This window comes from Pleurodeles waltl, chromosome 4_1, assembly GCF_031143425.1.
Source record: "Pleurodeles waltl isolate 20211129_DDA chromosome 4_1, aPleWal1.hap1.20221129, whole genome shotgun sequence".
Lineage (NCBI taxonomy): Eukaryota > Metazoa > Chordata > Amphibia > Caudata > Salamandridae > Pleurodeles > Pleurodeles waltl.
This window is the reverse complement of record NC_090442.1, coordinates 764,591,648-764,615,577: the sequence shown is the minus strand read 5'-3', so window position 1 is coordinate 764,615,577 and position 23,930 is coordinate 764,591,648. Positions and strand designations below refer to the sequence as shown.

General features: G+C 46.5%; 1 protein-coding gene across 3 annotated transcripts in view; it reads right to left on the bottom strand.

Moving 5' to 3' along the window:
* TNPO3 (transportin 3) overlaps positions 1-23,930 on the bottom strand; it is a 991,461-nt gene that overhangs the window by 118,395 nt on the left and 849,136 nt on the right. For all 3 annotated transcript variants that reach the window (XM_069229384.1, XM_069229382.1, XM_069229383.1), the window contains exon 20: positions 7,028-7,195. In XM_069229384.1, coding sequence (XP_069085485.1) covers positions 7,028-7,195 — 168 coding nt within the window. The remainder of the gene's footprint in view (positions 1-7,027; positions 7,196-23,930) is intronic.

Here is a 23,930-nt window from a genome sequence, read left to right as displayed (position 1 = left end):
TTCTTGAATCACTCAACAAGTCCATTGATTTGTGGATGTGTGGTAAACTTATAAGACACTCCACACTCACTCCCACATGTGTTTTAGGTAAGCTGACATGAAGTTTGTACCCCTGTCAGAAACCACCTCCTCAGAAAACCCTACCCTGGTAAAAATACCAATCAGGGCCTTGGCTACAGGAAATGTAGCAGACCTAAGGGGCAGTTCTTCAGGATATTTGGTAGCATGAACCACTACCAGTATGTATTGATTTCCTGAGTCTGTGGGAGGCTCAAGGGGACCCACTCTATCCACACCAACCCTTTCAAATGGAACCCCCACCACTGGAAGTGGAATTAGGGTGGTGTTTGTGTGGCCACCTGCCTTACTACTGGCATGGCAGGTAACACATACTGGGCCAGTAGAAATGCTGACAAGCCTATTCCAAGTTTTTGTCTGTCCTATATGCCCAGCTAAGGGGATGTCATGGTCCAAAGTTAGGTTAAACTCCCTAAACCGCTGAGGGAATACCCCTCTTCTGGTTGCACCAGGTCTGGGGTCTCAGGCCTCAGTGTATAGAAGCCCATCTTCCCAATAAACCCTGTGAGTGACACCGACATCTTCCTTCTCCTGTGCAGCTGCTTGCCACCTAAGGCCTTCAAGAGTGGTGCAGGTCCTCTGCCCCTGACAGATGTTCCGCTGAGGGTCTTCCTGGTCTCAAGAGCTCTACCTTGTAAGGATCCAGCTCCATAGACTCAGTTCAGTCAGAGGATAAGGCTTCTTCCTGAGAAGAGTCCTGCTTTTTTTGCTGTTCAGAAGTTAGTCCCCTAGTCTTCTTTCCCTTTCTCTTGGAAGGTTGGTCCATTATCCCAGGCTCCAACACTTCTTTTTCACCCTGGGCTCTGCTTTGTGCGTTTGTTTTTATACTCACCATCTCAGAGATTCCCAGCATGGGTTTTGAGTTCTACATCAGCCTACGCTGAGGACTCCAGATCATTCCCTAGCAAGCATTCTACTGGGATTGCAGAAGAGACCACTACCAGTTTCAGGACAGTAAGCCCTTCCCATTCTATGATTCCCATAGCCGTGGGATGGACTTTAGTTACTTTGTCAGCATTGGTAACTGGATACGTTTTTCCATACTGTTCTGTGGAAACCAGTTTCTCTGTCACCATGGTGACACTGGCACCTGTATCCCTCAGGGAATCTACTTTTGTCCCATTAATCAAGGGATGCGGTCTGCATTTGTTCATATTAGGGAGCCAGACAGCAAGATTTGCAACATCTATCCCACCCTCAGAGACTGATGTAGCTTCAGTGTGAACCCTGATTTGCTCTGGGCACACTGTTGATCCCACCTGGAGACTGGCTATATCAATACTAACTGAAGCAGTGCTAGGGGGCTTCTTTATGGGACAGGCCAAGTCTCCAGTTTGGTGTCCATTCTGTCTACAGTTGTGACACAAAGGCCTTTTTAGGATCAACGCCTTTACACTTGTACCCCCATGTGAGGATTGTGAAGAGGCTCGGGCCCACCCTCCTGTGTAGGTTTTAGGTTCCCTTGAGAAGACTCTTTACTTTTATCCTTAGGTGTCTCACCACCCTTCCACTGGGAGGGCTTTGTAACCTATTGTTGTGGTCACCCCCAGCAGATGTTTTAGTCACCCTTGTCTTGGTCTGCCTTCTTTCCCAATTCTTGGGGAGAAATTGGATCTAGATCTACCAGATATTGATGCAATTTGTCATTAAAGCAGTTACTTAAAAGAAGTTCTTTCATAAACAAATTATAAAGCCCATCATAGTCATGCACACCACTGCCAGTTATCCAACCATCTAGTGTTTTCACTGAATAATCTTCAAAATCAACTCAGGACTGGCTTGAGGTTTTGTGAGGCCCGCACCTAATTCTATACCCCTCAGTGGTAAATCCAAAGCCCTCACTCCGAGTAGCCTCGATGTGGTCATAGGAGTCCGCATCTGCACCAGTGAGTGTGAGGAGCCTATCCCAATACTTACCAGTAAACAGTTCCCAAAGGGGAGCTCCCCAATGAGATTTGTGATGTTTTCTGGTTCCACAAGCTCTTTGAAAAGCTGTGAACCATTTGGTGATGTCATCACCTTCTTCATATTTTGAGACAATCCCTTTGGGGATTTTTAAGACATCAGAATGCTCCCTGACCCTATTTAAATTGCTGCCACCATTAATGGGTGCTAAGCCCATTTCTGCTCTCTCCCTCTCTATAGCTAGGACCTGTTGTTCCAAAGCTAAGCTTTTGGCCATCCTTACTAAATGGAGGTCCTCTTCATTGAGCCTGCCCTCAATGTTTTCAGAGGAACTGGACTCCCCTGTGGAAAATCCAGGTCCTGTGAGCACTATCCTTGGAGATAGGGGTCTTGCGGCCCTGCTCTCCCTAGTTAGATGAGGACGGGGGAGTTTGTCCTCCTCATCTGTAACACTTTCCCTATCTGAGGGGAGTTCTTCATCCTCAGCAGGCTGTTCCCTTGTGTACTCTGCCAAGACTTCCTAGAGCTTCACCTTGGTAGGGGTGGAACCTGTTTAAATGTTTTTCAGTCTGCAAAGGAACCTTAACTCTCCCATCCCTAGATGGGGGTAAGGGGTGAAGTTGAGGTCCACGACCATTTCCTCTGAGCTGCTCATTATGTTACTAAGGTTGGATATTACTTTTTAGCAACCAAACCTACTTCTAGCTACTTACCCCTTACAAGAGGACATTTTAAATCTGAACAGGAAATGCTAAAGGGGACTTAACCAAGGTCCTAGACGGACTTTTAAACATTTCGAAAAATTGGGAAATGTAAAAATCAGTTAATGAAGGCGATTCTGGGATTTAGTTGTGTGATCAGGTATTGGCTTAGTCCAGAAAATGCAAAGTCATAGACCCCATTGCTGATCCACCAATGTAGGAAGCTGGCTCTGTATATACTGTATCAAAATTAGATATAGTGTGCACAGAGTCCAGGGGTTCCACAGAGATTTATCAGAGGCTAAAGTAGATAATATTAATGCTCTTTTTTGCAGTAGTGTGGTCGAGAAGTTAGACTTATCAGAGGGTAGTGCAAAGCATTGGCAGTACAAACACACACATGCAATAAATGAAGCACACACTCAATGACTAACTCCAGGCTAATTATTCTTATATAGCAAAAATGTATTTTGTAACTTTATTTCTAGAACCACAAGATTCTGATTGCAGGTAAGTACATTTTCAATTAAGTGGCAAGCATATGTTTCAACACCACTTTGTTTCAATTTGGCAAGTTAAACGGTTTTCAAGTAAATAGAAATAATCTGTTTTAAAAGTTGACAGTGCAATTTTCAAACACATTTATAGGGGGGAAGAAAAGTTAGTACAATTTCCAGCTAAGTAGAAGACTTACAGTTCCAGTCTCCGGGGGTTAGGATGTCCACAGGTTGGGGTTGAAGTTAACCCCACAGGTCAGCACCAATGCATACCTTCAGCAGCACAGGGGCAGCCGGGTGCAGGGTGCCAACTCAGCATTGGGCTCCCAAAGCTTTCCAATAGGGGGATCCCGGGGGTCAGAGGTAGGCTGCAGGCTGGGTTCAGGGAAATCACAGAATGGAGAAAGAGGAGGGCTGCCTGCGGAACATTGCTGCACCAGAGGTCGGATTGGGGGTGGATCTGGAGTCCTTATTGGAGTTTCTTTGTGAACAGGGCCGCTGCCCTTAGAAGTTCTTGGTCCTCTGGTGGGCAGGCAGTCCTCTTGGGGTTTTGAAGAGGTCGCTGGTCCTGCAGGATGCGTAACCTTTTGTAGCAGGGACTTCACAAGCTGTAGACAGGCCAGTAGGGCTGGGGCCCCATCATTTGGTGTCGCTGTCTTCTCTGGTGCTGGGGGTCAGCTTAGCAGTCCTTTCTTCTTGTTGTCTTCTTGAGGTCACCAGGAATCTGATAAGCTAGGTTCAGGGGAGCCCTTAACTCCTGTATTTAGGGACGTTGCAGGGGTCAGAGGGCAGTGGTCAATGGCTACTGTCCCTGAGGTTGTCTCCACCCTTCCAGTGTCCACTCCCTTTGGGGAGGGGGACACAGACCTAACCCTACTCGTCCCTGTCCTCCAAACCAAGATGGAGGATTCTACAGGGCAGGAGGCTGAACACTTCAGCTCTGGACTCCTCAGGGGTGGTCCTACCTTATGTGGTCACTCCTCCTTGTTTTCCTAATTTTCCCACTGGACTTGCCGCCAAAAGTGGGGCTTTGTCAGTTGGGCGGGCACCTCCAATAGTTTGAGTGCCCTGGGGCACTGTAACAGGAGGCCTGATCCTTTGAGGCTCAGGTATTGCAGTTCCTGCAAGGGGGAGGTGTGAAGCACCTCCACCAAGTGCAGGCCTTGTGGCCCCATGAGGTCAGAAACTTGTCTGGAAGGGGCAGTCACTGCCCAGCACTATAAGTCTGATTAAAATACAGGGGGCATTTCTAAGATGCCCTCTGGGTGCATTTTGCAATAAATACAACACTGGCATCAGTGTGGGTTTATTGTGCTGAGAGGTTTGATACCAAACTTCCCAGACTTTAGTGGAGCCATCACGGAACTGTGGAGTTTGTAATGACAAATTCCCAACCCACGTACTCAATATGGCCACACTGCACTTACAGTGTCTAAGAATGGACACTGTAGGGGCATGCTGCTCATGCAGCTATGCCCTCACCTGTGGTATAGCGCATCCTGCCTTAGGACTGTAAAGCCTGCTAGATGGGTGACTTACCTATGCCACAGGCAGTGGTATGAGGGTATGGCACCCTAAGGGGGATGATAGGTCGACTGACTTTCTCCCCACCAGCACACACAAAGCTGCATGTGCTGGGTGAGGGGTCCCTTAGGGTGGCACAATACATGCTGCAGCCCTTGGGGACCCTCCCTGGCCACAGAGCCCTTGGTACCATGGGTACCCTTTATAAGGGACTTGACTGTGTGCCAGGGATGTGCCACTTGTGGGAGCAATGGTACAGTTTTTGGGAAAGAATACTGGTCCCTGGTTAGCACGAGCCGAGCACACACTCAGTCAAGTCAGCATCATTATCAGGCAAACGTGTGGGTATGTGCCATGCTACAGTTGGTATTTCTTTTCCACGTTCAATGTAACCACCCCCCCCCCCAGCTGCAGCAGGTTCCCTGAAGGCCTCCTTAACTTGGTCCAGTATGCTGGGTAACATGAGTATGTATTTAGATATGCAGGTTTCCAGTAGGAAGCAGGAGCCCCCTTTCTCTTCTTCCAGGGGTACTCCATATGTGTCTGCTGCCCTCTTCACCAGGTTATTGTAGCATGTGATGTCGTCGGGGACAAAGGCTTCGAGGGGTAGCTGCCGATCTCCACTTCTGGGCTCTGTGTTTCAAGGACATTCCAATTGTCCTCGAAACTCCCCATGGTTTCCTGTTCCTCTGGGCCGTAGAACTCTTCCTCCACCTCTTCTTAGTGTGGTTCAGGGGTTGTCAGGTTCGAGGACGGTTTCTTCCTCTTTGGTGTCAGTGTCCGCTGAAGCCATCAAGGTTTTCGTGGAATTCAAAATTGTCTTAGTGCGTCATCAAACTCCTTCTTTCTTTGCAGGAGCGTTGCCATTTCAGTCTCCAGACAATGCCTCGTTTTCTCCCCCTTTGGTACCTTTTGACATCTCGTTCCATTAAAGGTCGTCTTTTAGACATATGTTCCCCCAATGGCTTTGGGGTCTCTTTCCCAAATGGTTTTGGGGTCTCTTTCGCAGAGTGGGGTCTCGCCTGTTTCAGCGGTCAACCCTCTTCGGTATCCCTGGTCCGGGATTTGTGAGGATGTGCCTTGTTGTCGTCTTTTTCGTGGGTTTTTTCTCTGCACCTCCCTCAAGGAGTTCGACACCCGACCCTCTGTGAGTCGATTCTGCATCTCCCACTTGCTCTTCCTCGTCGTTGGGTAGGCCTAACTCCTTTAGCAACTTGTGGTGCTTTTGGCTCAGCATCGCTGTGTGGTGTACTCCCTCTGCTTTTGACGTGCTTTGAGTGCCTTGAGGACGAATGCAGCACAGGCTTTGCAGCCCTCGTCTCTATGATCTCTTGGGAGATTGAGGTTGCAGACCTTGTGCGGGTCCAGCTGGGCAAGCTTACGGTGGCCGTTAGGCCAGAAATTAAAAGGGGTGTTTTCCATGATCCCTACCTTGCTTCATTCTCCTGCTCCATGGATTTCTTCGGCATCCCCTGCCGGGGATTGTGTCTGGCTGTCTCCTTGCCTCTGCTTCTGTTGATCTCCATGTTATCTTTCATAAAAAAACGTTAAAATGTTTTGTTTATGTTTTCGGTGTTCTCTCAAAAAAAAAAAGAAAAAAAAAAAAAAAAAAAAAGAAAAAACTACTTTGGAGCTCCTTCCTTGCTTGCTTCCAGACCCAACGGCAGAAAAAAAATATCTGAAGACGGCTATCACGCACAGGAACTTCCAGGGCGCCACCTGACGTCATGCGGGGGACAAACCTAACACCAAATAGTGGTTGACGATGCCCAGAGGGGGGAAAAACGAAAAGAAAGACAATTCCAGACCCAATCAATAGATGGCAGAATGATGCACAGCATGTGAATCCAGAAAAGGATTAATGCTGCAAAACATTACACTACTTTTACCTATCGTTCACTTAATAAAAAAAAAAAGACTTGGTGAAAGAGATTTTTTGAATTTCACTTTTCTTTTATTGTATTATCTTCCATCTTTTCAAATAAATGAATGGAATTGGCAATACAGCCTGTTTTTAGGCTGCTAAATGATAATTTTTGTGTCACATGAACTTCCTGGCCTTCCCTAAGCAAAGTAGATATTGCACAACATTATTTTGGAAAGAGTGCTCCAGTATCCCCGCATGTCAGGCAGGAATATTTCAGTGCTTATTATAATTAATGGAGATTCCTCAAAGGAGAAGCCTTACTCCCTTTCAGTGACGTTACGTAAGGATAGCCAAGGTGTGGTCAGGGATCATGACAACAGATTTGACCTATTCCTGAGAGTTAAAAGAACATCAATAAAACTTAGAATACTGAACAATGGTTTAAGGAGCCTTACCGGCCTATCGAATGACATGATCTCCCAAATAACTTCAGCTACATCTGGAAGGGTATAAGGTGGCAGACAGAAACAACAAGTGTGAAGCAGCTGGTTTACTAGCTGCTGTCCAACTTGGCTCAGCACTTGACGAATCAGGTCTTTACGCACTTCAAAATTCTCCTCGTGCTGAAAATTAAACAAAAAGAACATTCAAAGGAGTATTCTAGTTTGAAAATCATAATGCAAATCCAGTTTATTGCATAACTTGCATGCATTTTTTGAGTATTCGAAACATCATAATTCCTCACAAATCCAATATATTTAATCAATTCAGTAACAGGATTCACTTGCGGAGGCAATCCTCAGCCATTCAAAGAGACCTTGTTTTCCGTACTAGATAATAGCCCCACTCTTCCCTATGAAAGGGATTTTTCTCCCAACAGAGTGGCAGTTATAGCTGCACAACTAAGGCATCTCTGATAAGAAACAAGTTACTTACCAGAAACAACAGTCTGGCATCTTGAAGCTCTTCGCAGTTCACATGCTGTGCACATATCCCACCATGAAGTGGCTTGAGTCAGAAAGTGCTACTTGCTTTTTGTTGAAACCCAACTTTTTAGTATTGGAAGAGGTTGTGTCTGAAACCAGGCACCTTAAGAGATGTTAATTAAATAGCCATTGAGCAGCCATGCCTTTAGACAATTTCTAATTCGTGATTTTATTTGACGCAGTTAAAAAAAATTCTATTCCTCTTTACACTCTGTCTTTAGGTTGCATAGGCTGTTTTGTGACAAAATGTTTTAGGACTGTTAAAGGTGTTTTCTTGGAATCATAAATAATGTGACCTATCATTTAAAGTTATTGCCATTCTATTTGCCTTGGAACCGGTCAGTGTCTGTTCCAATAGCTTCCCCTCTTGAAACGTCGTCTTGCGGCTTTGGTAAATGTGTATATAGTAATACCTCACCCGTAAGTCTAGCTCTCCTTGGGAATCATTATGATCATAAGCACTATCCCCCCCCCACTATTTGCAAAGAAAAATGTATACAAAGTATGCAGAACAATATGGTTCTAATTTTTAAAAAGCCAACCTTTTCTAATAAAATAAATATTTTAAAAGCCTATGAAAAGATTTTCTAGACTGAGTTTGATGAAGACTTTTTTCCCCTCTAAGCAGTAAAGGTGGCTAAATTAACCCTTATTGAAGGAAACTGCAGCTTTGAATCTGCCAAATAAAGGCGGCGCAGAAGTACTGCTTCTTCTTGCCATCTGGTTGGATCAATAGTTTTGTGAAGACACCAGATGTAGACCTTTTCCATTTACAAGAATATGATGTTCTAGTTGAAGGACACCCAGCTTCTCGTGAAATGCTCATGCAGTCTTGGGTAAGTTTTAAATGTCCATATTGCAAGAGTTCAGGAGTCATAAAGCCAAATTTAGCAATGTAAGGCTGGGATGTAAGATCTGGTTCCTAAACATGAACAGGAGGCCCAGTCTGCATGGCAGGTACTGTGGTTACTCGGAAATGTGTATAAGGGCCGATGTACCACCACTTCTGTGGTCATTCTGGAACTATGAGCTGATCTTTCAGTGGTTTCACTAGTCAGGGGTACAGATGGAATCACCGGAAAAGTGTAGCCAATGTCTTCGACTAACTAATGAAAACTGCATTCCCCACTATGTCTGACTCGTAACAAGTGGACTTATAATTTAGGAATTCCGGTTGTCTGAGTTTGAGAATGACCCATTGGCAAATATACTTGAAAGAACATCCTCTGTTAAAACCCAACTATTATTCTCTTGAATTATTGTTGAGAAAATCTGCTTCTGCATTTTGGTACATGGACTGCTGTTTTGCAGATTCCTTGAAATCAGCATCTCCAAATCACACTGGCTTCTAGAGACAAAGCTCTGAACTTCATCCTCTCCTCATATTGATTTAATGTACTGTTATTGTATAGTTTGTTTGCATAAGTAGGGATGGTCTATAGTTCAGCAGGAACTACTTGAAAGTTAGATGAACTGTTCTCGACTCCAGCAGGTTAATGTAGCAAGTCCTTTTTTTTTTTTGCTGACTATATTCCATGGACCCATGACATTCCATATGAGCTCCAGGACGCAGCCATCATAAAGGTCTGAGAAGGAGTTCCTGAAAGAAAGGAGACACCTTTATGGAGAGAGGTTGAATCTTACCACCACGGGAGGGATTTGACTGCAGACTCGGAGAAAGTAAACTTGTCCTTCCAGCTGCCTCACAGCTGGCACCACGAGTCTTTCATAGATTGCTATAATGGTCTCATCTGCAAGCATGCATATGAGAAGACAGAGGCACTGAGACCAGACTAATTTAAATTTGACTGGCTATCTGATATTTCATCAATGTGTGTGTGACATCCAGGCAAATAATGATTGTATTGCTAGTGGGCAGTGCTAACCGAAAAAAGTGTTAATTTGCAAAGCTACTTTATGATGAGTGTAGGAAGTTGGCTCTGTATGCACTATTTCAAAGTAAGGAATAGTATGCACAGAGTCCAAGGGTTCCCCTTAGAGGTAAGATAGTGGCAAAAAGAGATAATACTAATGCTCTATTTTGTGGTAGTGTGGTCGAGCAGTAGGCTTATCAAAGGAGTAGTGTTAAGCATTTGTTGTACATACACAAGCAATAAATGAGGAACACACTCAAGGACAATTCCAGGCCATTAGGTTTTTGTATAGAAAAATATATTTTCTTAGTTTATTTTAAGAACCACAGGTTCAAGATTTACATGTAATACTTCAAATGAAAGGTATTGCAGGTAGGTACTTTAGGAACTTTGAATTAGAAAAATAGCATATACAGTTTTCACATAAATCACATATAGCTATTTTAAAACTAGACAGTGCAATTTTCAACAGTTCCTGGGGGGAGTAAGAGTTTGTTAGTTTTTGCAGGTAAGTAAACCACCTACGGGGTTCAAGTTTGGGTCCAAGGTAGCCCACCGTTGGGGGTTCAGAGCAACCCCAAAGATACCACACCAGCAGCTCAGGGCCGGTCAGGTGCAGAGGTCAAAGTGGTGCCCAAAACGCATAGGCTTCAATGGAGAAGGGGGTGCCCCGGTTCTAGTCTGCCAGCAGGTATGTACCCGCGTCTTCGGAGGGCAGACCAGGGGGGTTCTGTAGGGCACCGGGGGACACACAAGTCAGCACAGAAAGTACACCCTCAGCAGCACGGGGGCGGCCGGGTGCAGTGTGCAAACATGCATCGGGTTTGTCATTGAAATCAATGGGAAACCAAGGGGTCTCTTCAGCGATGCAGGCAGGCAAGGGGGGGGTCCTTCTAGAGCAGGCAGTCCTCTGAGGATTCAGAGGTCGCTGGTCCCTGGGGAGAGCGTCACTGGAGCAGTGTCTTTAGAAGCGGGGAGACAGGCCGGTAGAGCGGGGGCCAAAGCAGTTGGTGTCTCCGTCTTCTCTGCAGGGTTTTTCAGCTTAGCAGTCCTCTTCTTCTTAGGTTGCAGGAATCTGGTTTCCTAGGTTCTGGGGAGCCCTTAAATACTAAATTTAAGGGCGTGCTCAGGTCTGGGGGGGTTAGTAGCCAATAGCTACTAGCCCTGAGGGTGGGTACACCCTATTTGTGACTCCTCCCGAGGGGAGGGGGGTCACATTCCTATCCCTATTGGAGGAATCCTCCATCTGCAAGATGGAGGATTTCTAAAAGTCAGTCACCTCAGCTCAGGACACCTTAGGGGCTGTCCTGACTGGCCAGTGACTCCTCCTTGTTTTTCTCATTATCTCTCCTGGACTTGCCGCCAAAAGTGGGGGCTGTGCCAGGGGGCGGGCATCTCCACTAGCTGGAGTGCCCTGGGGCATTGTAACACGAAGCCTGAGCCTTTGAGGCTCACTGCTAGGTGTTACAGTTCCTGCAGGGGGGTGTTGTGAAGCACCTCCACCCAGAGCAGGCTTTTGTTTCTGTCCTCAGAGAGCACAAAGGCCCTCACCACATGGGGTCAGAATCTCGTCTCTCAGCAGCAGGCTGGCACAGACCAGTCAGTCCTGCACTGAACAATTGGGTAAAATACAGGGGGCATCTCTAAGATGCCCTCTGTGTGCATTTTGTTAATAAATCCAACACTGGCATCAGTGTGGGTTTATTATTCTGAGAAGTTTGATACTAAACTTCCCAGTATTCAGTGTAGCCATTATGGAGCTGTGGAGTTCGTTTTTGACAGACTCCCAGACCATATACTCTTATAGCTACCCTGCACTTACAATGTCTATGGTTTTGCTTAGACACTGTAGGGGTATAGTGCTCATGCACCTATGCCCTCACCTGTGGTATAGTGCACCCTGCCTTAGGGCTGTAAGGCCTGTTAGAGGGGTGACTTACCTATGCCATAGGCAGTGTGAGGTTGGCATGGCACCCTGAGGGGAGTGCCATGTTGACGTAGTCATTTTCTCCCCACCAGCACACACAAGCTGGCAAGCAGTGTGTCTGTGCTGAGTTAGGGGTCCCTAGGGTGGCATAAGACATGCTTCAGCCCTTAGAGACCTTCCCTGGCATCAGGGCCCTTGGTACCAGTTACAAGGGACTTACCTGGGAGCCAGGGTTGTGCCAATTGTGGAAACAATAGTACCTTTTAGGTGAAAGAACACTGGTGCTGGGGCCTGGTTAGCAGGGTCCCAGCACACTTCTCAGTCAAGTCAGCATCAGTATCAGGCAAAAAGTGGGGGGTAACTGCAACAGGGAGCCATTTCTTTACAATGAGGACATGTGAAAATAAGCATCTTTAAGATCACTAGCACACATCCACTACCTGTGATAGAGCTTTGGGGATACCAAGTGAAGTGCCAACATCTAAAACGTGTCTAGCTTTATGCACTTGTTTTTCACCCTGATATCTACAATAGGACAGTATTCCTGTTTCAATCCTTTCTTTTAACCAGAAAGTAACCACAGAACATCCTTTCCTTTGTGGGATTAAGGGACCAGTTTCATTGTCTTTTTTTTTTTTTTTTTTTTTTTTTTTTAAATCGGAAGGATGCTGACTTGCACACAAAGCAACTTTCAATGGTATTGTAGTATCTTACTGGGAGGAATGGTTGGAAGAAATGATTGAAACCGCAGAAATTAGCCATTTTGTGCAACATTCAGCACCCTTCTGACTATTCTTCCACTCTTTAAACATGCTTGCTGATGTCTCCCCATAATGGAGTGATGAACAGAAGAAAGGATTCACTGCTTTGTATCTTTTCCTGTGGCAGATGGTATATATTGACTATTTCCCCTCTTCCATTTGTGGTCCTGCAAAGTTGAAAGGATCTCTGATGATGTGACTGTTGGTGCTCATGTCACAGCAACTGAGAAGACTGAATCGTAAGTAGGTGATAAAGCCTATCGTAAGGTTTGCACCAATATATTCTGTACTCCTTTCAGTTCTTCAGGGCCCACAGCTTTGAGTGTCTTTAACTCTGCCTTCACATGCTAACCTTCACTGTCTGCATGACCCAAATAGAGTAGTTCAAGAAAAAGGAAGGCTTTGAATTCTCTACTTGGCTTCCGGTTTCATGGAAGAGGAACGATGAAGGGCCAGACTGACAGTAGCCACAGGTAGTGTAGTCCACAGAAATATCGTCAGCACTGAGAACATCATCCTCTCCATAGGTGAAAAGTTGTACATCTAATACTTCTGCTGCCCTTTGAATAACAGCAAAGGAGGCACTTTCCTCAGTAGCAGAAGGAAGATGAGCAAGTCCAGTAGGTAGAGAAGTATCTAGGCCACTGGCATCTTGGAGAGCTTCATACTAGTTGTCCTCATTGTGTCCTTCCCCCATGTTGAGGCCGTAAGCAGTGCACTGCAGGGGTACAATTTATGACAGCTCAGTTAACTACGATTGGTGATTTTAAGCCCTTTGATTATTAACCGTTAGTTTTTACCTTATTTCAACATCCAACTATAAGTTCACATTAACATTTCTTGTTTTCAGTGAATATATATATAAAAAACGTTACACTGTAATATATAAAATGTTTCACTTAATGTGCAGTGCTGTAGATTCACGTGCTATCCATGCTCCTGCCATCTAATGTTGAGCCTGGACATTTCCAACATGTTTTTTTTTCGAAGAACTTTCAGTCAAAAGTTCAGTTGTGACTCCACCCACATGCCACAGTGCACCAGCACACTGCCTCTAACTCAGGCTGTTTTCCACTCAGCAGTTTACATAGTAGTGTCAAAGACAGAATTACCTGTGCATTGTAAAGGGAATGAGTTAGGAAAGCATCTGTGATCATCTCTTTCGAGGAGGTGCGTGGGAGCACGTGAAGCTAGTATCACTACACGCTACAAACTGATGGTTCCTAAAGTGAGCAATATTTTACATTTGTAGCATGTGTGGTTGCAAATACACATGCTCTGCATAGACTGAAAAACTGGTCCTCCTCATGCAGTGGAAAGCAAGCAGGTGATGCAGATGTTTGAAAAACTGTTCACAGGTCTGAATGGCCTACGAAAGCTTGACAAGCTAAAATATCCACACAGTAATTCTTGGTAATGGTATGTTGGGTTGACCAAGAGGCAGCTAACATCCACTAAGAACCGGTTACCTAGGAATGCTGAAGTAGCTTCACTTTTGCATGTGAAGTGGGTTCTGTGGGGGCACTTTGAGTTTTCTCTTGGCCTTAGCATAGAGAGTCTTGATGCACTTCACAACTGTAAAAAAAGGCTCTATGTGGTATATCTATAACTAGATACACCGTATAGAGTCCAGGGGTTCTCCAATGAGTGGACAGGGCTTGCTATGCAATCCCAAAGTGCTCTATTTGGAGGTAGTGTATTCGAGTAGCCTTAGGCTTAACACAGAGAAGTGCAAGACAACCACAAATATACACACTAGTGAATAAATGAGAATACTCAAAAAGAAGATCCACACCAATTTATAAAAATAGCCAATACCTTTTTATGCGTTTAGGCATCAGAGAAAAATCGTTCAAGTAAGTATGTTTTAAAACTGGAATTCACTATAAAAAGTGGACAGCACAATTTCTGGGTTCTGCAGTGTTACTCTATGGGAGGAAAAAAGTTCTGCAAACAGGTAGAGTGCAGTGACTTACAAGACCAAACTCTAGGCGTTAAGATGAGTTGAGGGCAAGGCCTAAGGCAGCACCAGCAGTACACCACCAGTGGCACAGGGCAGCTAGGTGCAGGGTGCAAACAGCATTGGGTGCCCAATACATTCAAATGGCGATCGGGCACTGCGAAAAGAGGCTCAAGGCTCTGGCCAGGAAGCCAGTCTGACTGAACCAACAGCGGAGCTCAGGCTTCACAATGTTCGGGAACTGGTAGCCACCTTTGGTCCTCTTCTCCACAACTCAGGGGCAACAGATGCAGAGATGTCTTTAGGTTTTGGGTTTTCCTTACCACACAGTCGGGGTAGAGGTGGACTGCATGCAGAGGGAGCTGGCGCTGTCCAGGAGAAGTGAAACCACGATGGAGGGCTGAGGACCCTTGTTGGCAACGATGGTCCACTTCAACTTGGGTTAGAGATGGCGGGTGCAACGGTGACTTCAGGTGTCGGGCTTCGGCAGTTCCGGAGGCTTCAGAGTCCATTCTTTGAACTTCACATGAGGTCTTGAGTCTTTTTCGAAGGCAGGACGTCCTCCCAAGCTTTCTGGAGAGACAGCTGCAGGATGAGTCTAATTTCAACGAGGGATGCGACAGGCTGATGGGGTTGGTACCAGGTCAGCTGCTGCTTTTCTCTTCTGCTTTCACAGCTCTTCAGTATCCTTGGTCGTCTTAGGTCCCCAGAATCTGCTTCTCTGGTGCCAGGGGCTCCCTTAAAAACTGAATTTAGGGGCAGTTTGGTAAGGAGGGTAATAGCCAATGGGCTACTTACCCTTGGCATCACTAGACCCCCTATATGACCCCTTCATGTGGGAAATGGGCATTACCCTGTCACACAGTTCCTAAATCTGCCAACCCCAAGATGGCAGATTCGAAAATGTAGTGACCACATCAGGCAGCTCACCTTAGGGGTGGGTTTGACCTGAAGGGTGGACACATCTTCCTGAATATGTTATTTTCTGTCTGTCCAGGTAACAAATGGGCCTTAAGGTGGGATGGTTGTGAGGGAGGTCAGATCTGCAAACGAAGGGCAGTGGGCTTCTTTGAAGCTTCCCGCCTTAGAATGTAGATCTGCAGGTCATCCTGTTGGGTGGGGTGTGTAACACCCCTCCCAGAGCAGGCTCTGTGTTTGATTACCTGAGAGCAAAGGCTCTCACTTCAGAGAGTCAGACGAGTCTATGGTGGTGACAGTCTGGCTCATACCAGTCAGCGAGCACACCAGAGGCTGGTAGGTTTTCAGGGGGCACCTCTAAAGTGCCCTCTGAGTGCATGCATTGATAAATCCATCACTGGAATTAGTGTAGCCTCATCAATATGAGATGTTTGATACCTATCTTCAGTGAAGTCCTCATGTAGCTGGGGAACATGCATTAATCAGTGTCCAACATATGTACATAAAATGGCTTCTCTGTTCACTTACTGTGTCTAAGAATTGACAAAGACATAGCAGGGGCATATCTGCTCGTGCAGATAAGCTCTAACATGTAATATAATGCACCCAGCCTTAGGGCTGTAAGGCCTGCTGTAGGGGTGACTCACATATATTGCATTCTGGGTGAGGGTACATGGCAAGCAAGTTGTGTGCCACGTCGGGTTTTCACTTTTGTCTGCACCAAGACATGCAGCCTGTAATGGCAGCCCGTTGTGCTTGCTAAGGGGGTCCCTGAGGGTGGCTCATTTTGTGCTGCAGCTCATAGGCACCCTATTTAGTACCTCAGGACCTAGGTACTAGAAGTACCACTCACTAGAGACTTACAGAGGGTGCTAAAGGGTTTGTCAATAGGGGGAACAACTGTACAGTTTTGAAAAAGATCTGGCACTGGAGACCTAATTATCAGGAACCCAGTGCACTTTCAGTCTAAATCACACCAGGCAAAAAGTCCAGGGTAACCATCTCAAAAAGAGGCACTTTCCTACTTGATCCCCTCCAAAATGTAATAGAATGAAATGAAGCCTTCCCAGGGCAGTCTTCGTCTTCTAAGTGGAAGAACCTGGAACGGCCATCTGCATTGGCATGGTCAGCCCCAGGTCTATGCTCTATTGTGATTGCCATTCCCTGAAGGTAGATGAACCACCTCAAAAGTTTTCACCTTTCATTTGCATTAGCCATCTGAAAGGCCTGAGGTCAATTTGGACTAGGAAGTGAGATCCAAACAAGTATGGTCTCAACTTCATCAAGGACCAAACCACAGCAAAGGCTTCCCTCTCAATGGCACTCCAACACTGCTCTCTGGAGAGCAACCTCACGCTAATGAAAGCAACAGGTTGGTCATCATCAATGATTTGGGACAGGACTGCTCCTATCCCATGTTCAGAGACAGCTGTCTGCACAATGAATTACTTTGTGTAATCTGGAGCTTTTGAAATGGGTGCTGAGCACATTGCTTCTTTTGGGGTGTCAAAAGCCTTTTGACAGCTCACTGTCCAGTTTACTTTCTTTGGCATTTTCTTGGTGGTCAGTTCTGTGAGAGGGGCCACAATGATACCATATCCTTTCACAAACCTCCTATAGTACCCAGTCAAGCCAAGGAATTCATTGACTTGAGTCTGGGTTGCTGGAGCTACCCAGTCCAGAATCATCTGGATCTTGTCTTCCAGTGGTCGAACTTGTCCTCCACCTACAACCTGGCCCTGCCCTATCTGGCACCTGCTTGCCTTGATAGTGAGGCCTGCATTTCGCAGAGCCTCAAGTACCTTACTAAGGTGAATAAGGTGATCCTGCCAGGTAGAGCTAAAGGCAGCAATATCATCAAGATATGCTGCACTAAAATCTTCTAACCCAGCAAGGACCTTGTTTACCAACCATTGGAAGGTGGTAGGGGCATTCTTCAGACCAAAGGGCATAACAGTGAAATGATGGTGCTCATTAGCAGTGGAGAAGGCCGACTTTTCTTTTGCTCCAGGGGTCAGATCCATCTACCAGTACTCTGATGTGAGATTAAATGTACTGAGATATTTGGCTGCCCCTAGCCTGTCAATAAGTTGATCAGCCCTAGGAAATGGGTGGGCATCTATTTTGGTCACAACATTGACACCCCCTATAGTCCACACAAAACCTCCTTTCTTTCTTTCCACCCTTGGAATGAGGCTTGGGGACTAAAACTACAGGTATGGCCCTGGGACTTTCAGAGTGCTCAATTACTCCCAATTCCACCATCTTACTGACCTCACCTTTGATGCTATCTGACATGATCAGATTGCCTGTAAATTTTATTTTTGTCAGTTAAGCTGTCCCCAGTGCCCACATCATGTGAGTACCAGGTCGTCTGACCAGGGGTTAGAAGAAGAGCTCAGCTAACTGCTGTAAGATTTGCTTACAATCGGCCTGCTCTTGGGCAGTGAGGGCGCCTGAAAAGACCCCTCCCTCAACTGAGTAATCTTTGGGTTGCTGGAGAGGAGATCAGGGAGAAGTTCACTCTCTGCTTCCTGTCTCCCATCAGTGACCATAAGCATGGTCATCTCAGCTCTATCATGATAGGGTTTCAGGCAGCTTACATGGTTAACCCTTTTGGGACTCCTGCAAGAGCCAAAGTCCACCTTGTAGGTGACTTCCCCTTTTATTTCTAGGATGGGGTAGGTTCCACTCCACTTGTCTTGGAGGGCCCTAGGAGCAACAGGCTCCAAAACACATACCTTCTGCCCTGGTTAGAACTCCACCAGTGCAGTTGTTTTGTCACACTAGAACTTCTGGAGCTCTTGGCTGGCCTCAAGATAATTTGGAAGCTTTTTCCATGTGCTGTGCCATCCCGAAACAAAGGCCAAGTACACAATCTACAATGTCTTGCTTAGGCTCTCTTGAGAGGGCTTTCTCATCCCTTCTTCACGAGACAAAAGGGAGCCTCTTACAGGATGCCCAAACAGAAGCTCAAAGGAGGAAAAACCTACTCCCTTCTGTTGCACTTCTCTGTAAACAAAAGACAGGCATGGAAGGAAGACATACCATTTCCTGAAATTTTCAGGAAGCCCACCAGTCATGCCTTTCAATGTCTTGTTGAATATCTCAACAAGACCACTGGTTTGTCGGTGATAAGGGGTAGTGAAACTTATAGATCACACAACACTTAAGCCTATGTTACAGGTATCCGTACATGAAGTTAGCACCTCTGTCTGATACCATCTTCTTTGGAAAGCCCACTCTGGCGAATACACGAATAAGGGCCCTAGCTCCTGCAAGGGCATTAGTAGTCAGTCCTCAGGGGGAACAGCTTCAGGGTCCGGGGTTGTATGATCCACTACAACTAGGATAAATCTGTTCTCTAATGCTAGTGGAGGGTCAAGAGGACCGACAACGTCAATCCCTACCCTTTCAAAGGGAACCCCCAACCACTGGAAGTGGAATTAAGGGGGCCTTTGGGTGGCCACCTGTCTTGCCACTGGCTTGAGAGATGGCACAGGAGTTACAAAACCCCTTCACCTTCTAGGGTATACCTCGCCAGCAGAAGTGGTTTCCCAACCTACTCCATGGTTTTGCCTGGTCAAGATGCCCAGCTAGGGGGACATAATGGGCCAAAATGAGAAGAAACTCTCTGAACTGCTGAGGCACTACCACTCTCCTAGTGGCAGCAGGTTTGGGGTCTCTGGCCTCAGTGCAAAAGAGTAACTCCTCCCGACAGGTCCTGTGGGAGCCACCAATATCTCCCTTTTCCTAATCAGCAGGCAGCTTGCCATCTCAGGCCTTCAAAAGAGGGACAGGTTTTTTTCTCCGTGGCAGAGATCTTGCCTAGAGGGTTCCCCTGGTCCTAAGAGCTCTGCTGTGTAAGGCCCAAACTCCTGAGGCTCAATTCCCAGAGGAGAGGGGAACCCGTTCTGTGATCTGTTTTGAAGCTGCCCCCCCCCCCCCCCCCCCCCCAGTCTTCTTGTCCAGTCTACTGGTAGGTAGGGCCATTATTCCAGACTCCAACTGTTCTTTTTTCCCCTGGGCCTTGCTCTATGCTCTTCTTTTTGCACACACCCATTCAGGAATACCCAACATAGCTGCATGGGTCTTTCTTTCTACCCCAGCCCATTCTGAGGACTCCAGATCATTACCTAGCAGACATTGTACAGGAAGTGCAGGAGATATCACCTTCTTCTGGCCAGTATCCCTTACCCATTCTAAAATTACCATCACCATTGGATGTATCTTAGCCTGATTATCAGCGTTGAGGACTGTATATGTCTCACCAGTCAGATACTGGTCTCAGGACACCAGTTGCTCAGTCACTCTGACACCAGTGTTTCTAAGGGCTTGAAGTTGAATCGCATTAATATGAGGCTGTTGTCTGTATCTCTCCAGACTACTAGGCCAGACAGCCAGGGAAACTAGTTTCAGATAGTGGGGTGGATGTAGAGTTGCCTCAGTAGGTTCACTGACATGGTCAGGGCACACCTGGAATGAATCCCATCTGGAGACTTACCACAGCATTTACTGCAGAGGCATTAGAGGCATTCATTTTGTGGGGACACGTAGGGCCTCCAGTTTGGTGTCCAAGAGTTTTGAAGTCATGACACCAAGCCTTTTTAGGATCCCAGTTTTTACCCTTGTCCCCACCCCTGGATTGGGAAGAGTCTCGGCGACCATCCTACCGAGACGGTTTTTGGAAGCCTGCAGAAGACTACATTGTCGTCTTTTTTTTTTATCATCTCTTCCTTGGGGGAGGTTTGGTCTCCTTATTATGGTCATCCCCACCAGTGGTAGTATTGGTCACTCTTGTTTTGACCCAGTGGTCTGCCTTCTTCCCCAACTCTTGAGGAGAAAGTGGACCTAGGTCTACCAGGTACTGATGTAACGTTTCCTGCACACAATTACTCAATAGATGCTCTTTCATTTCTTAATTGTGAACACCTTCATAACCATGCACATTGTTACCTTTTAACCATCCACCTAGTGTCTTCACTGAGAAGTCCACAAAATCAACCTAGGACTGACTTTTTCCGAGTCTCCCTGAATTTGATCATATACTGAAGGAAAGTGCCTCTTGTGACCTCCTCTCCCAAGCAGCATGGTCATCCCAGGGTGGGGAGCTTTAAAGGCCTTGCTGCCTTTGAAATACAACCCAGGCCTCTCCAAATGGTGGAGGAGGCTGACCCCAGTTCCTGACCCCACTTTTGGCGGCAGGACTGGTGGGAAAATTAAGTAAATTAGGAGGTGTGCCCACTTCATGCCAGTCCCACCCCTAAGCTTAAATAGACACTACTTTTTAAATTCTTTCATGTTGCCTGGAAGGAATCAGGGAAATAAGGTTAGGGCTATGCCCACTTCCCAAAGGTAGTGGTCAAGGGAAGGGTGTAGTCACCCCGAAGGTGAGTATCCCATTGCCTACCACCTGTAACACTCCTGAATTCAGTATTCAGGTGGCACTCCTGAACCCTAGAATCTGATTTGGACAGAGATGGACAAAAATTAAGTCACCTGTAGAGAAGATTGAAGACACCAACTGACTTGTTCCAAACTCTACCAACCTGTCTTCAGCCTTCAAAGAAACCTGACCCCAGAAGATGACTGTACTGCAAGCCCACTCACCTCAAAGCCTTGAGAGGACTGCCTGCCTTCAATAAAGAACCAGAAAACCCGTGGACATTGGAACTGTCCAAAAGAAACATCTCCCAAGAAGAAATAAGTCTGCCTGAGGAACCACAAAACCGCCCCCGGATCCACCTCTGCACCTGACACTCACAGTCCGACTTCAAGTGGCCCACCAGTCCAGTGAATGTTCCCCAGGGCTTCTGACCCAGATGGGCCGACCTCTGCCGGACTCCACAGCAACACCTGCAGCCTAAATCCGAGGGCTCCCCCTGACAGCGACCTGCCTGGTAAGCTGTTTCTGAAAAAAAGAGACACCCATGCAAACAGAGCCCCTGGGGAGCTAGACTGTTGGTGTCCCTACAACCCTTAGTATCTTAACTCACCTGGGAAGCTGTGGGATGACCTCTCCCGGCCCCCTGGACAGAGCCTGCAGCCTGTTTCTGAAAGCGATCTCCTGCATTGGTTATAACTGGGAGCCCAAGCCTGTGTTGGCACTGCAACCAGCCGCCCCCAAGCTGTGGAGGGTGTAAGTTTGGTGCTGCCTTGTGCCCCCCTTCGCCACCAACGCCCCACATTGCTTTCCTTCACCCTCCGAGGCAAACCTCTGATGCAGTTTTTACTCACCTGTGAGCAGTGCATCTTCGGTACCCCAAGTCTCCACTGGTTAACATTAGGCACAACTCTGAATTCGACCTCTGCACCAGCCTCCCCCGTTCCGCTGTGGTGCACTCTAGGTGCTGATCTGAACGTTGAATGGTGTTGACCTAACAGTTGACCTAACACTCCGATGCCTGGAACTGTAAGTCGTGTACTTACTTGTAAAACTGCATCTTTGTTTACCTCCATAGGTTAACATTGGAGACTGAAAACTGCAGTGTCAATTTTTGAAACTGAAAAGTAATGTTATTTAAAAACTGCTTACCTTATAACGAAGTTCTTAGGTTCAAGGCATATATAAAGAAAAATTTATTTTTCAAAATTCGTCTCAGATTTATTTATTGAGTGTGTGTTTCATTTATTGCCTCTGTGAGTACAAGTGCTTAACACGACTCCTTGATCGGCCTAGCTTCTTGCCCACACTACCATAAAAAGAGTTCTAGACATATCTATTTCTGCCTCTGCACATCTTTAGGGATCCACTGCACTCTGACAGTGTACTTCATTTTATTACACTATATAGAGAGAGAGCTTTGTACATATACTCCTCAGGAGTAACCGCAAAGCCCTCAATCAGGGTATCCTTGATGAGGTCATAGGACCTTGCATCGGACTCATTCAGTGCCAGGAGTCTATGTCTGCACTTTCCTGAGAACAGGTCCCACAGAGGAGAGCCCCCAATGCGGTTTGTCAAGTTTTCTGGCAACACAGGCCCTCTCATAGGCTGTGAACCATTTGGTGATTTCATCACCTTCCTCATAGTTGGGGAGAATCCATTTGGGGATTTTAGGGTCGCAGTGCTCTGCTCTGTCCCTAGTTATAAAACTGCTGCCACAATCCATGGGTGTTAAACTCGTTTCTCTTCTTTTTCTACTGCTAGGATTCTGTCTTCCAGGGCAATTCTCCTAGCTAATTTCTTTAAGAGAATCTCCTCTTCAGAGAGCGTTTCTCTGGACCTTGAAGGCCCTAAGCCACTCTGGCTAGCGGGAGGTGTCCTAGACACTTGGGATACAGGATCCTCTCTTTCAAAGTGGTGGAGGGTCTCTTTCTTCCTTCTCACTTGAGTTGTCTAGATCCTGATTTACAGGATCAGTGGACTCATCTGCAGGATGGGCCTGCTCGTGCTCTGCCAGTAGCTCCTAAAGCCTTGCACTGGTAGGGGGTTCAGCCTGTTTTTATTTTGTGCTCTTTACATGGGGCCCTTAACTGCTTGTGGGAAAGCTGAAGGTAAGGGGTGACGTTGAGCTCGACAACCCTGTCCTCTGAGGTACTCCATATTTTACTAAAGTGGGAATCTTTTTGAGCTAGAGAAAATACCTTAACACAAGTTTTTGCAGTCCTCACTAAAGTATTTAAGTTTTTACTGTTAAGTTACAGGGACCTAACCAGGGCCCTAACAGTACCTTTAAGAATTTGGAAAAATACTCAATTCAAAAATGCAATTTATGTAAAGGCAATTTTAGGATTTACTTGTGTAGTCACCTATTGACCAAGTAGTATTAGCAAATGCAAAGTCACAGACCCCACCGCTGTTCCATCAATGTAGGAAGCTGGCTCACTATATAGTTCACTAAAACACTGTGCAGAGTCCAGTGGATCCCCAATTGGTATTGCAGAGGCAAAAGTAGATGGGACTAATGCAAGTAGACTTTCAAGCGTAAATACTTTTCAGTTTCAAAAATAGACAGTGCAATTTTCAGAAGGAAAACAATGTTCAGCAAACACAGGGTTAACAACGATTTATAAAGCCAAATCGTAAGAAGTAAAGGTAAGCACCGCGCACTGATCACAACCAAACCAACAGGTCACACCGGTCAGCACTGAGGCGGCCGGGTGCAGTAAGGCATCACGTGCCCAATAGTTTCCTATGGGAGATTGACCCTGTGTCAAACAGGCTGCAGGCTCTGGCTGGAAAGCCAGTCGAGGACAAGAAACAGGTAGGTAGAAGACTTGGGGTGCTTGGGGACACAGATGCAGGGGAGTCTTCTGATGACTTTTTCTCATTCTGGAGCACTCGTGGTCAGGGGCTCCTGTGAGTTGAGACTGCAAGCGTCATGGGAATGTAGGAAAGTACCCTTTTTTTGGCATGGTTAGCCCCACTGCTATCAGTGTGCTTAAGACTGTTTTCAGTGGGAACCTGCTAACCAGGACCGCAGTGATTGTGCTCCCTTCCTCTAAATTTGGTTGCTTAGGCCCTTTGAGCACTCCACAATTGGCATACCGGTGTCCCCTTATAAGTCCCTAGTATATGGTACCCAGCGCATTGGGACACCAGGGCTGCAGCACGTTTTAAACCACCCAGGGGAGCCCATGCAAAATGGCCTGCAGGCCTACCATTGCAGCCTGTGTGAAAAGGTGCATGGCCACCGTAAATCACCCATATGGTAGGCCGTCCTAGCCCAGAGGACAAGGTGAAGGTCCCTGTGCGTGAGGGTAACCCTGTACGAGCAGAGGGGCCCCTACGAACTCCAGTTCAATTGCACTGGACTTTGTAAGTGCGGGGAAGACATTTTACTTGTGTACTGGAAACAGGTCCCACTACCTGTGTCCAGCTACATACTGGTAACTCCAAACCTGGGCATGTTTGGTATCCAGCATGTCAGGACCCCGAAACTGTTGCCAGCATTGGTTGCATGATTCCATGCTCTCTGGGGGCTCCATA